Source organism: Lolium perenne, chromosome 2, assembly GCF_019359855.2.
Source record: "Lolium perenne isolate Kyuss_39 chromosome 2, Kyuss_2.0, whole genome shotgun sequence".
Classification (NCBI taxonomy): Eukaryota; Viridiplantae; Streptophyta; class Magnoliopsida; order Poales; family Poaceae; genus Lolium; species Lolium perenne.
In genome coordinates, this window is record NC_067245.2 from 286397320 (window position 1) to 286412444 (window position 15125).

Sequence of the window (15125 nt, forward strand, 5' to 3'; positions counted from 1 at the left end):
ACGATATTTTTTATAATTTATAGGGTTTTTTTATTCCCTTCGTTCCATGAAAAGCATGTGAGATTTATCTATATTTCAATGTATCTAAACACTAAATATCATCTATATACATCTAAATTTTGAAAAAAATTAGACAAATTTCATGAAATGGAGTGAGTACTATTATTGGAGATTATGAATTGATCGGTAGAGTTTCATAAAGAAAAATGCAGACCGCCAGTAGGTTTGCAAACACTATACAAAGCTATTCTATTTTTAAGCGCGACATTTTTCATGCGTGCACTTTATTTGAAGATATCGCGAGGAAGACATAAAAAACGTACGGTGTCCACTTCAACAGCCGGACGCGAACACGTCACAGCAGAGGCGTGAAACCAGCCTGATTGGGCATGCACGCGTGAAGCTTGCATGCATGTTTCAGACATTTAGCTTCTTCATTCCACTAGAGTGTAGACAACAGCCCGTGTGAGGTACTGCTACATATACACATCGTAGTGCATGTCCCATAGCTCATCAAGCAGCTCGATCGAGCACTTCACTCTACTGTCATATCTTCCTGTCCTTCGGCCTTCCCGCGTCGATCAGTTAGAAGCAGCAAGAAAGTAAAATGGAGTCCCAGAACAAGGAGGTCGATGCCCTGGTCCAGAAGATCACCGGGCTCCACGCCGCCATCTCCAAGCTTCCGTCGCTCAGCCCGTGCCCTGACGTGAACGCGCTCTTCACCGACTTGGTCACGGCGTGCGTCCCCCCGAGCCCCGTGGACGTGACCAAGCTTGGCCCGGAAGCGCAGAAGATGCGGGAGGGCCTCATCCGCCTCTGCTCCGAAGCCGAGGGAAAACTGGAGGCTCACTACTCCGACATGCTCGCCGCCTTCGACAACCCGCTCGACCACCTAGGCATGTTCCCCTACTACAGCAACTACATCAACCTCAGCAAGCTCGAGTACGAGCTCCTGGCGCGCTACGTGCCCGGTGGCATCGCGCCGGCCCGCGTGGCCTTCATCGGGTCCGGCCCTCTGCCGTTCAGCTCCTTCGTCCTCGCCGCGCGCCACCTGCCCGACACGATGTTCGACAACTACGACCTGTGCGGCGCGGCCAACGAACGCGCCAGCAAGCTGTTCCGCGCGGACAAGGACCTGGGCGCCCGCATGTCGTTCCACACGGCGGACGTCGCCGATCTCGCCGGCGAGCTCGCCGCGTACGACGTCGTCTTCCTGGCCGCGCTCGTGGGCATGGCCGCCGAGGAGAAGGCCAAGGTGATCGCCCACCTTGGCGCGCACATGGCGGACGGGGCGGCACTCGTCGTGCGCAGTGCGCACGGGGCGCGCGGGTTCCTGTACCCGATCGTCGACCCGGAGGACATCGGTCGAGGTGGGTTCGAGGTGCTGGCAGTGTGCAACCCTGACGACGACGTGGTTAACTCCGTCATCATCGCGCGCAAGTCCGACAGCGTGCATGCCGATGGGCTCCAGAACGGGCGTGGACAGTACGCGCGCGGCACGGCGCCGGTGGTCAGCCCGCCATGCAGGTTTGGCGAGATGGTGGGGGACAAGAGGGACGAGTTTGCCAACGCGGAAGTGGCATTTTGATGCGACGGAACAAATGGATATGCCTGGTCATTACTCGTTACCGATACGTCGCCGCTTGATCGCTTGCAAATCGTACGTGGTATTTTTTTTCTCTCTAATACTTGTGTGCTTCTAGTCATGCGTAGTTTGTACCCAATAATTCTGTTCAGTACACCACATATATCTATGTACACCTCACCCTGGGAGGCTGGGAGGCAGATTGTAGAGAACAGATGTGCGAAGGAATAATATTTTGTCCCTAAGTATATGTTGAAAAGAATGGGCATAAAGGATAATTTCAGCACCATTTGTGTGCTAACTATATCGTGCAACACTATAGATGGATAAAATATGTATCCACTTGGGCAGATGCTCGGAGAGCCAATGCCTGATCTAGTGATTAGGATTTCAGAAATGAGAACTGTAGTAGCAAATTTATTACAAAGGGACACCGATACATTTTAACGTGGTAAACCTCTCAGATTGAGATATAAAAAAATATGACCCAAGCCACCCATATCTTTTTCTATTATTATGGAATGGAGATACAACTTGTTCCTTCTTAGAGAGCACTAAACGATCTTGGATACTACCAACAAGATTTGGGCCACAAAACCAAGAGATTGGAATAATCTCACCAAAGATGCTGAAACCACAGCTTGAAAGAGGCAATAATGTTGTATAGAGCAGCACCTGGTACCTTGCAACATCATCAATGTGCTTGGTTCGAGAATGCAAACTTTGGTTTTTGGCAAGATGGATAGCGCTACGACTCTCACAAAATAGAATTTAATGATCTTACTTCATGCACAATGTTTACAAGTAGTTCTTCATCCATAACACTTCCTTGAAAGCTTCAACCGCATCTATGTACATCTTTGGTTGATAATGAAACACATTTCTGCAAACTTGATTGCCATGCCTATTGCCCCATTGCATAAGTCATTAGGTACCCACAAGTAGACTTCCTAGAATCTGCATCACCAACATAATCTAAATATGTATAGCTTCACAATACATGATCACCTCTTCCACAACATAAGCATGATGTAGAAGTACCTTTGGGATACATGAGAGTGTCCACTTCATTGGATTCTAGTGAGCTTCACCTCGATTTATCATGAACCGGCTAACAACTCCAATTGCATAGGCAATATCATGCCTAGTGAATACTATGGAATACATCAAACTGCCCACGGCAAATTGGCACGGTACTTTACTTATTTCTTCTTTCTCCTTCCTTCTGATAGTTTATTGTTCTGAATTCAGTTTGTGATGGCCTGCAAGTGGAAAGGTAATAGACTTTGCACCTTGCATATTGAACCTTTCAAGTACCTTTTGAATGTATCGTTCATGTGAGATCTAAAGCAGCTTTTTTGATCTATCACATGAGATCTTCATGCCAACTATTTTCTTAGCTAGTCCTAAATCCTTACTGGAAAATGATTTACTCAATAACTTATTGAGGAGAGCAATCCTCTTTGTGCCATTTCCATCAATCAGCATGTCATCTACATACAGAAAAAGAATAATAAAATCACCCTCAATGTACCTCTTCCTAAAGGCGCAATGATCATGTTGTCATTTATGGTATCACTGCCCAGGAGCTTGTTTAAAGACATACATGATCTCCTTCAATCTGCACACTTGGTGCTTGTTGGATGCACCTAGCTATTTTGGCATGTTGATTTTCCAAACTTTGTAAGGTCTTTGGTGGAACTGCATATGTACAAAAAACACAACTGGTCATGAATTCTTGTATGTAAGTACTGGTCATGAAATATTGCAGGTGATGGCATGTGAAGGATTTTTATTGCTACTTCTTTTTTATATACATCCAAGTATTTAAAATTATTTGTACACAGCTGCAACCGATGCCTTGTTGAAATACTTGAGCAAGGAATTTGCCTTAAAAGATCTTGGTGATCTCCACTATTTCCTGGGAAATGAAGTTTATCACACAGTAGGGTTTTTCTTAGGGTAAATTTCAAATAAAATTGTAGTTTACAAAGTCAACAATGGATTGGCATTGAGTCAGGCAGAATATGCTAAGGATGTACTAAAACGTGTCAGCATGAAAAAAATCCAAAGGCTCACCTATTCCATTGTCGTCTTCAGAGAAGATCACAACACATGAAGTAGAATTGTTGGGACCCGAGGATAGCACCAAATACAGAAACATAGTAGGTGCGTTGACTCTCACAAGGCCTTTATTTACTATGCATTAAACAAGGCATGCCAGTATTTACATGCTCCCACTACTCTGCACTGAACAATTGTTCAATGTATTACTACCTCCGTCCCAAGGAATAAGGCGCACGCGTATTCCAATGCGAACTTTAACCATAAAAATTAAGCAACAAAATCTTGGTTATATTATATGTAATTAGTATCGTTGGATTTGTATTGAAAAGTACTTTCTAATGATGTTAATTTCATACAAACAATCTTTATATATTTGAAGTAATTCTTAGTCAAACGAAAAGCACGTAAAACGAGGGCGTCTTATTCCTTGAGTCGGAGGTAGTATGAGATATGTTGAACATACATTTGATGTTGGACTGACATTTCTAAAGTCCAGATGTACACTAGTGAGTGCTTCTCAGATTGGGGGCTTTGTTGTTTACTTTGGCCAAATTTTATTTCTTGGAGCTCTAAGAATCAAGCCACAGTTTCTAGGTCCAGCACAGAATCAGAGTACAAGTATGTGGCAAATGCTATATTAGAGGTAATATGGATGCAGTCATTGCTTGAAGAACTTGGAGTCAAGTTGACTCCGTCACCGTGTTTATGGTGTGATAATATGGAAGCAACATATTTATCGGCAAATCATGTGTTTCATGCACGAGCCAAGCACATCAAGATAGACTTCCTCTTTGTAAGAGAGACAGTTCAAAAAAAACAGCTGGAGATTCGATTTATTCCTTCAAAGGATCAAGTCGCCGATGGGTTCACAAAACCCCTTCTAGTACGTAGCTATGAAGACTTGAAACATAATCTCAACATGACTAAGTTGTTATTAAGAGAGGGTGTTAGAGATAGGATATTATACGTATTGTACTAACCATGTAACTTATGTACTTATAGCAGCTTGGCACCCCAAGATGCGTGATGTAAATAGAAGAGATACAAAACTCGGATCCCATCCTAGTAGATTGTCAAAATCAGACAGGCCAATCATGTGATATGATTATCCATTAGATTTGTTTGAGAAATCTATGGCGGGCGCAAAGCGCTAACCTAAGAAAATTTTATATTCAAGTAAAACCCTATCTACATCAGGATTTACGGTGAGGAGATTGAGAGAAAGAAGGAACAATTACATAGTTTGAGCTAGGTGGCTTAACATCATAGTGTTTTATCTCAGGTCTCTTTAAAGATTGGTTTTAGAAGGACTTTGAGTGGTAATAAGTGGATAGGGTGTGGCTACTACTATGCCAAAGATAAATGACGGTTCAGCTTACAAATGAGCTCGATGTTTTCATTTGGAAATTAACATTTTAAGGAAATTTTACAGCGAAATCAATGTATGAAGACCTCGTGTGTGGGTTCAGACTAGGTTGCTACGCAAGTATCTTTACAAATTAAAATGGCATGTGCTTCCATAGACTTCCAAATCTTACAATAGTGTAAACCCCTGAAAGAGTATCGTGGTATTGTTCAGTCTCAGTCATCCTACCCTTAATTTCGAACATGTATCATTTAATCTCAGTCGTCTTTGTGTTTCACTCAGAAAAACGTTTCAGATTTTGGGCTCTATGGAAGCACAAACCACAATTAAAATTACAGCCTAAAATAATATTATTTTGTGGTTCCTCAATAGAAAAGTTTGCTTACAAAAGATAACCAATCAAAAAGAGAAGGGCATGGATGTAAGAGACGTTGCTTCTGTGAGATGAAATCATTGAGCATCTATTTTCTTTCATGTCCTTTTGCTCGCATTGTATGCCATATTATGTATATGGCTTACAATATTCCTCCACCTACTAATATCATAATTATGTTTAAAAATTAACTAAATAATACAGATAACAAGACTAAGGGCCATAGGTGTTTCGGCTTTATGTTGGTCTATATGGAAGTGCAGGAATAACATTGTTTATAATAATGCGGGCATGTCTAATTTTATGTAGTTTATTCATATGGCGTCTCATTGGATACAGCTATGGTCTTTCCATCTCCAGTAGGATCAGCTCGAACTTATGGCTACGACGCAGCCGTCTGCTAACGTTCGCTTAGGATACTTACGATCAGGCTGGTTGGTTGCACACTAGGCATTTGCAGAATGCATAGGTATTTTTTGCTACGTATGTTTCGCTGGTTGATTCATGTATCGACTCTGTATAATCATTGAGTTGTAATAACTAACTTGAATTTTGAACTCAGTAATAAAAATGGATGTGTGCGCTGATTGATGCAGAGGCCAGGAAAATCCTCATTTGAAAAAAAAAACGTGTAGGGAACCCCTTGGATGGTGCAACATCACGAAAATTACGAGCAAGACTCAAACTAGGGTGGCATCAGCCTTTTCACATAACTGGCCTATGCCTCGATCGGCCAGTGGATTTGAGCATAAACTACCTTCGAACTTTGAGGTACAGGACTGTGCCATCCTATAAAAAGGAATTCAGAGGAACTTGGATGTCAAGAAAGCAAAAAACACCCGTGTTCCAGCGTAAAAGAGAATGTGAGTTGTGTTCCAGGCTTCCAGCGCAATTTTGTTATGTGAAGCAGCAGCTTATTGGGTAGGTCCTCTTCGAGTTCCAGCAGGCAGGGCAAGAGTCCTGGCCTGGCTCCTGAGTTCCGAATCATAGTAGAATTCGCGTTGGGTGAGGTAGCTAGACAAGGCAGGAAAATTTGAGTTCGTGTCGGATTGGTGTCCATGTTTTAGTCCGTTTGGAGCCGTGTACCTACTACTAAGGCTCGGGTTATTATAAAGTGGCCGGCTGCCGTTTGAGGAGCAGAGCACCACGACCTAGGTACGAGAATCAGATCGATCGACTATCGAGGACTCGAATCCCCTGTCTAGTTCCGTTTCAAAAACAAAAAATCCCCTGTCTAGCCATGGCTTCTTCGTCGATCTACGAGAAGGGCAAGGAGGCCATGGCGATGGCCACATCCGTGGCGGCGTCCGTGATGCTGGTGCGCAGCCTCGCCAACGAGCTGCTCCCCAACGAGGCTCGCGACATGCTCTCCTACGGCCTCGCCAACTTGCGCGCCCGCATGAAGTGGCGCCACAGCTTCAGCATCGAGCAGACCGACGGCCCGTACAGCAGCAACTACCTCTTCTACCACGTCAAGACCTACCTCGCCTCGCGCATGGAGGCCGTCGGCGCCACCAACGCCCTTCAGCACCTGCGCCTAAGCATCGGCACCATGGACGACGAGGACACGGACAAGCTCATCGTGAGCATGGAGGAGGGTGAGGAGATGGTCGATGTGTACGAGGGCGCAGAGTTCCGATGGTGCCTCTACTCCCACGACGTCCTCGACGACTCCATCATCAGCAGGAGTCTCGGCCGCCGTGGAGGCAAGCTCTACTACCACGTCACCTTCCACAAGAAGCACAAGGAGAAGGCCCTCTCAGGATACATCGACTACATCATCAAAACCGCCAAGGACATAAGGAACAAGGAGAGGCCTCTCACCATGTACACTAACGACGACTCCGATTGGACTCCGGAGGACTTCTGCCACCCCTCCAACTTCGCCACGCTCGCCATGAACCACGCGCTCAAGAAGTCGGTTATCGACGACCTAGAAAAGTTCATCACGAGAAAGGCATTCTATAAGAGGATCGGAAAGGCATGGAAGAGGGGCTACCTCTTCTATGGTCCACCAGGGACCGGCAAGTCTAGCCTCATCGCCGCCATGGCCAACTACCTCAGGTTTGATCTATACTATCTTGAGCTCACCGGGGTCGAGAACAATTCGCAGCTCAGGAAGCTTCTTCTTGGGATGACGAACAAATCCATTCTTGTCATTGAGGACATCGACTGTACCATTGAACTCAAACAACGAGATGACAACAAGAAGAAACCTCCCAAGTCGTCCGATCCTAGCAAAGATGAGAAGGTGACATTGTCCGGGCTTCTCAATTTCGTCGACGGCCTATGGTCCACAACCGGGGAGGAGAGGATCATTGTATTCACGACCAATTACAAGGAGCGTCTCGACCCTGCGCTTCTACGGCCTGGCAGGATGGACATGCACGTCCACATGGGATACTGTACCCCTGAGGCTTTCAGGATTTTGGTCGACAACTACCTCTCCAAGAAAGAAGTGCCCATCGACAATCATCGCACGTATCCAGAGATTGACGAGCTGTTGGCGGAGGTGGCAGTCACGCCTGCAGAAATGGCCGAGGCCTTGTTGAGGAGCAAAGAGGACCTCGATGTGGCCGAGACCGCGTTGACGAGCAAAGAGGACCACGATGACGATAAACGCATCGATGTCGCTCTCGGTAAGATTGTCGAGTTCCTCAAGTCAAAGAAAGAGTGTGCCAATAAGAAGAAGGAAGCTCAAGATGCTAAAAAGGAAAAAGATGTTTCCAAGGAGGCGGATGACGATGCTAAGAAGGAAAATGATGTTGCCAAGAAGGAGGAGGATGACAATGATTCTGATGATGATGATGATGATGATGAAACCGACAATAAAGATGAATAAAAGATATTAAGAGCATAAGTATCTAGGACGCGCTATTTGACCCGTATATTTATTCTGCATCCACCATGTATCTTTGCAATCATACATGATTTTTACGTCACGTAAATTTTATTATACTTTCATAGTAGAGTAGACATAAGAAAAAAATGACATGACATAAATTACTTTTACATCACATATAAAAATACGATGTAAAATGCAATATCTTTTTTTATCTACAATTACTAATGCGAAACCTTGTGCTTGACAACTACACGATGAAGTTGAGGATACAAGACAAAACTTTGCTTTGCAGGATTGCTAAAATAAGAGAAAGAGGAGATAACTCTAAGTCAATAACCTCGAGTCACCCTTGTGGGGAAAGCTACTCATGCTACGACACTCTACGCTTGGAGTCCCAACACGCAAGCCTCATCACTTTCCCATCAATATTAATATAGTTAATTTATAAACTGCAGCCATAAGAGAAAACAAAACCTTCACAACTTTCTTCTGCCAATAGCATTTGGAATATAAAATTACAGATGCTGAGGACCAATGTCCATATTTGACAAGGAACTATTGTATGCATAGCTCTGCAAAAGCAGAGTTTTACTATGGTGGTGCAATGACAATTTGTTTTATTAGTTAGCCAAACGGGTATGCTCTAGATAAGAAGTGTAGCTTCATTATATTGCAATTCTGAAGTTATTAATCAAGAAACAACTGTTTTTGCACCGTCATGTTTAGCTCAAAATAAATTATTCACATTCGAGACAATCTTCGTCACATTTGTGATCCAAGTAACACTGCACATGTAGAAACAAGTGACGGGGGCATACCTTATCAGGTATCCACTATTACTATACCATGTGTGGTCCAATCGAAAGCTCATGAAACCCATGATACTATTAAAGCATCTCTAACAAAACTCGTAAACAGCCGAAAACCGAATAATAACCGCTAGTCTAGGTGTTAGGTTCGAAAAGCGGCACAGACCAGTGACCGTAAACGAGTAAAAAAAGGAAAAAAATAAGACGGGACCGAAAACCCAACTCGGCCTGTATTTGTAGGGGGCGAACGAGCGAGCCGAACACGACCCGATGAAACCCCTAGCCACCACCGCCGCCGATCTGCGCGCCCTCACCGTCCTATGCGCCGCCGTCACCGACCTCGGCGGCATGAGTCTCGAATCTGTTGGACATATGCCCAAGAGGCAATAATAAAGTGGTTATTATTATATCTTTGTGTTTATGATAAATCTCATGCTATAATTGTATTAACCGAAAATATTAATACTTGTGTGTTTTGTAAACATAAAAGAGTCCCTAGTAAGTCTCTTGTTAAACTATCTTGTTGATTAATAGATGATCATGGTTTCCTGATCATGAACATTGGATGTTATTAATAACAAGATCATATCATTAGGAGAACGATGTTATCTACACGCATCCATAGTAAGCATGGCATAAGATCAAGTCATTAAATTCATTTTGCTACAAGCTTTCAAATACATAGTTATCTAATCCTTCGACCATTAGATCATGTTAATCACCAACACCGGATGGATGCTTTGATGACATCAAACGCCACTTCGTAATTGGGTGGTTATAAAGGTGGCATTGGGTATTCCAAAAGTATGAGTTGAAGCGCATGGATCAAGAGTTGGATTTGTTCATCCAAATGACGGATAGATATACTGTGGACCCTCTCGGTGGAATGTCATCCAATTGGCTTGCAAACATGTGACTAGGTCACAAGGGATGTCATATCACGGTACGAGTAAAGAGACTTATCGATAACGAGGTTGAACTAGGTACCGATGATCGAAGCTCGGATAAGTAAAGTATCGTGTGACAAAGGGAATCAATATCGTATGTTAATGGTTCTTTCGATCATGAAGTCATCATTAAATATGTGGGAGCCATTATGAATCTTCAGGTCCTGCTATTGGTTATTGATCAGAGAGGTGTCTCGATCATGTCTGCATAGTTCACGAACCGTAGGGTGACACACTTAAGGTTCGATGTTGTTTAAGTAGATATGGAATATGAGATGGAGACCGAATATTGTTCGGAGTATCTTATGGGATCTAGGTGTTGGAGATATGCCCAAGAGGCAATAGTAAAATGGCTATTACTATAATATATCTTTGTGTTTATGATAATATTTACATACCATGCTATAATTGTATTAACCGAAACATTGATACATGTGTGTTATGTGAACAACAAGGAGTCCCTAGTAAGCCTCTTATATAACTAGCTTGTTGATTAATAGATGATCATGGTTTCGTGATCATGAACATTGGATGTTATTAATAACAAGGTTATGTCATTGAGTGAATGATATAATGGACACACACCCAAATAAGTGTAGCATAAGATCACGTCATTAAGTTCAGTTTGCTATAAGCTTTCGATACATAGTTACCTAGTCCTTCGACCATGAGATCATGTAAATCACTTATGCCGGAAGGGTACTTTGATTACATCAAACGCCACTGCGTAAATGGGTGGTTATAAAGGTGGGATTAGGTATTCGGAAAGTATGAGTTGAGGCATATGGATCAACAGTGGGATTTGTCCATCCCGATGACAGATAGATATACTCTGGGCCCTCCCGGTGGAATGTCGTCTAATTAGCTTGCAAGCATATGAATGGTTCATAAGAGATGACATACCATGGTACGAGTAAAGAGTACGTGTCAGGAGACGAGGTTGAACGAGGTATAGAGATACCGATGATCAAACCTCGGACAAGTAAAATATCGCGTGACAAAGGGAATCAGTATCGTATGTAAATGGTTCAATCGATCACTAAGTCATCGTTGAATATGTGGGAGCCATTATGGATCTCCAGATCCCGCTATTGGTTATTGGTCGGAGAGAGGTCTCAACCATGTCTGCATAGTTCACGAACCGTAGGGTGACACACTTAAGGTTTGATGTCGGTTTAAGTAGATATGGAATATGGAATGGAGTTCGAAGTTTTGTTCGGAGTCTCGGATGGGATCCAGGACATCACGAGGAGGTCCGGAATGGTCCGGAGAATAAGATTCATATATAGGAAGTCACTTTCCAAGTTTGGAAATGATCTGGTGCATTTATGGAAGGTTCTAGAAGGTTCTAGAAAAGTCCGGAAGAAATCACCATGGAAAGTGGAGTCCCGGAGGGACTCCACCTTGCATGGCCGGCCAACCCTGAAGGGGAGGAGTCCCAGGTGGACTCCACCAAGGTGGCCGGCCACACCCCCCAAGGAAGGGTGGGAGTCCCACCTTGAGTAGGAGTCCCACCTTGGGTAGGTTTCGTCCCTTTGGCAGGTTTTGGTTTCGGGTCTTATTCGAAGACTTAGATACCAACTCTTGGGGATTTCCACCTATATAATGAGGAGCAAGGGGAGGGGGCCGGTTAGACCAAGCCCTAGTTGGCCGCACCCCCTAGTTGGTCGGCGCCCAACACCCCCTCTCCCCAAACCCTAGCCTCTCCTCATCCACACAATACTCCCGCAGCGCATAGGCGAAGCCCTGCCGGAGTTCTCCACCACCACCGCCACCACGCCGTCGTGCTGCCGGGATTCCGAGGAGGATCTACTACTTCCTCTGCCCGCTGGAATGGGGAGAAGGACGTCGTCTTCATCAACACCGAATGTGTGACCGAGTACGGAGGTGTTGCCCGTTTGTGGCACCGTCAAGATCTTCTACGCGCTTTTGAAAGCGGCAAGTGATCATCTTCTACAACAACGAGATCTAATCTCGTAGGCTTTGGGAATCTTCAAGGGTTAGTCTCGTGATCCCCTCGTTGCTACCATCTTCTAGATTGCATCTTGGCTTGGTTTTCGTTCTTGCGGTAGGAGTTTTTTTGTTTTCTATGCTACGAATCCCATCAGTGGTATCAGAGCCGTGTCTATGCATAGATTGGTTGCACGAGTAGAACACAATGGTTTTGTGGGCGTTGATGCTTTGTTGTCTTCAGTTCGTGTACTTTGCATCTTGCGGCATGGTGGGATGAAGCGGCCCGGGCTAACTTTACATGACCGCGTTCATGAGATTTGCTCCACGCTCGACATGCAACTTGTATTGCTTAAGTGGCTTTGCGGGTGTCTGTCTCTCCCACTATAGTGAAGATTCAATTTACTCTTTCTATTGACAACACTAGTATCACCGTTGTGGTTCATGTTCGTAGGTAGATTGGATCTTATTCGAAAACCCTAAACCACGTGAAATATGCAAACCAAATTAGAGGCGTCTAACTTGTTTTTGCAGGGTTTGGTGATGTGATATGGCCATGATGTGATGATGAATATGTATGAGATGATCATTATTGTATTGTGGCAACCGGCAGGAGCCTTATGGTTGTCTTTATATTTCATGTTGTAGTATTATTTCAAAGTAGTTGTAATAGTTGCTACATGAGGTGAACAGCCATGAAGACGGCGCCATGAACCTTGACGCTACGACGATGATGGAGATCATGCCCGTTGATGATGGAGATCATGTCCGTGCTTTGGAGATGAAGATCGTAGGCGCAAAGACTAAAGGGCCATATCATATCACATTATGAATTGCATGTGATTTTAATCCTTTATGCATCTTATCTTGCTTAGATCGCGACGGTAGCATTATAAGATGATCCCTCACATTAATATCAAGATAATAAAGTGTTCTCCCCTCGTATGCACCATTGCTACAGTTCGTCGTTTTGAAGCATCCCGTGATGATCAGATGTGATAGATTCTACGTTCACATACAATGGGTGTAAGCCATGTTTGCACACGCGGAATACTTGGGTTTGCTTGACGAGCCTAGCATGTACAGACATGGCCTCGGAACACAGGAAACCGAAAGGTTGAACACGGGTCATATGGATGATATGATCAACATGTTGATGTTCACCATTGAAGCTACATCATCTCACGTGATGATCTGTTTTGGTGTAGTGGATATGGATCGTGTACCACTAAACAACTATGAGGGATGTTGTATTAAATGGGAGTTCATTAGTAATTAGATTAAAATTTGAACTAATTATCATGAACATAGTCTGAATAGTTTTTTGGATTAAATTTATAGAATTGGCATCCGTTTTCTACCATGCGCTAGTCTTGTAATTGAGATAGAAATACTGTTAAATTTGACAAGTAACTTTACGGACTGGTACCGTATTGTTAAAGAATCAAGAAATGATTAAGTCCTATTGAAAACTTTTAGTAAACCTCACATTGCTTATTCTAAGAACAATGGTTTCAATTAGTACCTAGAATCATCTTGTCTCCGTGAAACTTGAAGTTCAAATCTGTTTGAAAAGTAAGGAGCTGAAAATTTTGTTTTCAGAAATAAGCGAGGTATGAGATATATGTGATATCTAAGATCTTATTGCAAGGTGATAGAATATAATTTGGTGAGACTACATAAACTCATAAGTTTTATGGGAATGTACGAAGGTTGAAGACGCCAGGCGTCCCAATCCTCCAACTAGTTGGGCACTAACGATATTCGCATATCCATGAAGTGATCGTCCTTAGTATGCACCATTGCTAAGACTCGTCGTTTCGAAGCATCTCGTCATGATCGGGTGTTATAGATTCTACGTGTGCATACAACGGGTGCAAGCCAGATTTGCACATGTGAATACTGAGGTTAAACTTTATGAGCCTAGCATGTACAGACATGGTCCCGGAAAATCGTCATGATATGATGGATAAAATTATGAGTGAATTTGTTCATCATATTACAGAGTTACTAATAGTGAAATCTGGAACACTTGTCATATGATGATCAACTTCAAAGTAAGAACCTCATGGTTATTGGTATTTGACCAATGGACCTAGAAGTTATTGAAGGTGAAGTGTTTTCTGAGAATGAGGAAAGCTAAAAGAGAAACTACAAAAGATATTTTGGCAGAAAGAAAGAAAATTCTAGATAGTCTAGCTCAGGTGTATATAAATGATATACATGTTATGGATATATTCCTTGTTTGGTCACATAATGAAATTCTTGGGTATTTGTACCAGATTGGTTGGTATGAGATGTCATACAATACAATGCAATACAAGAATATGATGGCCTAAGTGACTGATAAGGAATATGGTAGGAATGCACGTCAGGAACAGAATAAAGTGTTATTATGTTCGTCGTTGGCATTCTACCTAGCCCTTCAGATTTGTAATAAAGAACTTTATAATTGTTGTTTTGTTCTAGTCAAATGAAAACAATGAGTTGTTCAAATTATGACAGTATTCCATGTATGATGGATAAGTTATTATAAATCTTAATGGTGAAACACACATACATAACACTGACGCTAAAATGCCATAAGGCAAATGATTATCTACCCCATGTTGATCTTATGAAGTCTAGCATAAAGAGATGTCGTTTTGGGTTTCAAACATGGAAATTTCAAAAATATCCCAAAAGCTTCATTCTATCTCTGAATTTGGCGCATCCGCTAAATCTCGCAAAGTATAATGATAAAAAAATTGTGAGACAGTACTAGTACTTATGTTCAAGGCCGAGTGCAGGATCAAATGTGGATAATTCAAAATCTTAACTCCTAGTACGGTCTCACAATTTTTTTATCGTTATACTTGGACGGTAGCCAAATTCAAAATCTCATAGCGGCAAAATTCCCGCCCACAAAATACAAAAATTTCACACGCTTCCAAATTCCCGTTCTACCCCTGTGGAGATGGCAGCAAAGTCGGTTGGTGGGGGGGTCTGCCCGTCATTTTTTGGATCACCACCTCCCTAGCCCCGGAAACCCTCCAAAAAAAATACATTTCCTTCAGTCTCTCCTCTGAGACCACCCACCGGAACTTCTCAAGTCCCTCTCTCTCCCACCTCCACGACCACCGCACCGGAACATCCCCGCTGGACTTCCCCGGCCTACCCGAGGCCTCGCGATCCTCCTCATCC

The 15125-nt window shown here is 43.3% G+C and overlaps 2 protein-coding genes across 2 annotated transcripts; both read left to right on the forward strand.

The window, feature by feature from the left end:
* The first annotated feature begins 556 nt into the window (after window positions 1–556).
* On the forward strand, window positions 557–1886 carry LOC127336359 (probable nicotianamine synthase 2). Its single transcript, XM_051363166.2, has one exon. It carries the CDS (start codon window positions 608–610, stop codon window positions 1586–1588), a length of 981 nt encoding a protein of 326 aa, XP_051219126.1. The 5' UTR covers window positions 557–607; the 3' UTR covers window positions 1589–1886.
* A 4745-nt stretch (window positions 1887–6631) lies between these two features.
* LOC127329462 (AAA-ATPase At3g50940-like) lies at window positions 6632–8233 on the forward strand. The gene has a single exon (XM_051355978.1). The coding sequence runs from the start codon at window positions 6632–6634 to the stop codon at window positions 8231–8233; it is 1602 nt and encodes a 533-aa protein (XP_051211938.1).
* Window positions 8234–15125: the final 6892 nt, after the last annotated feature.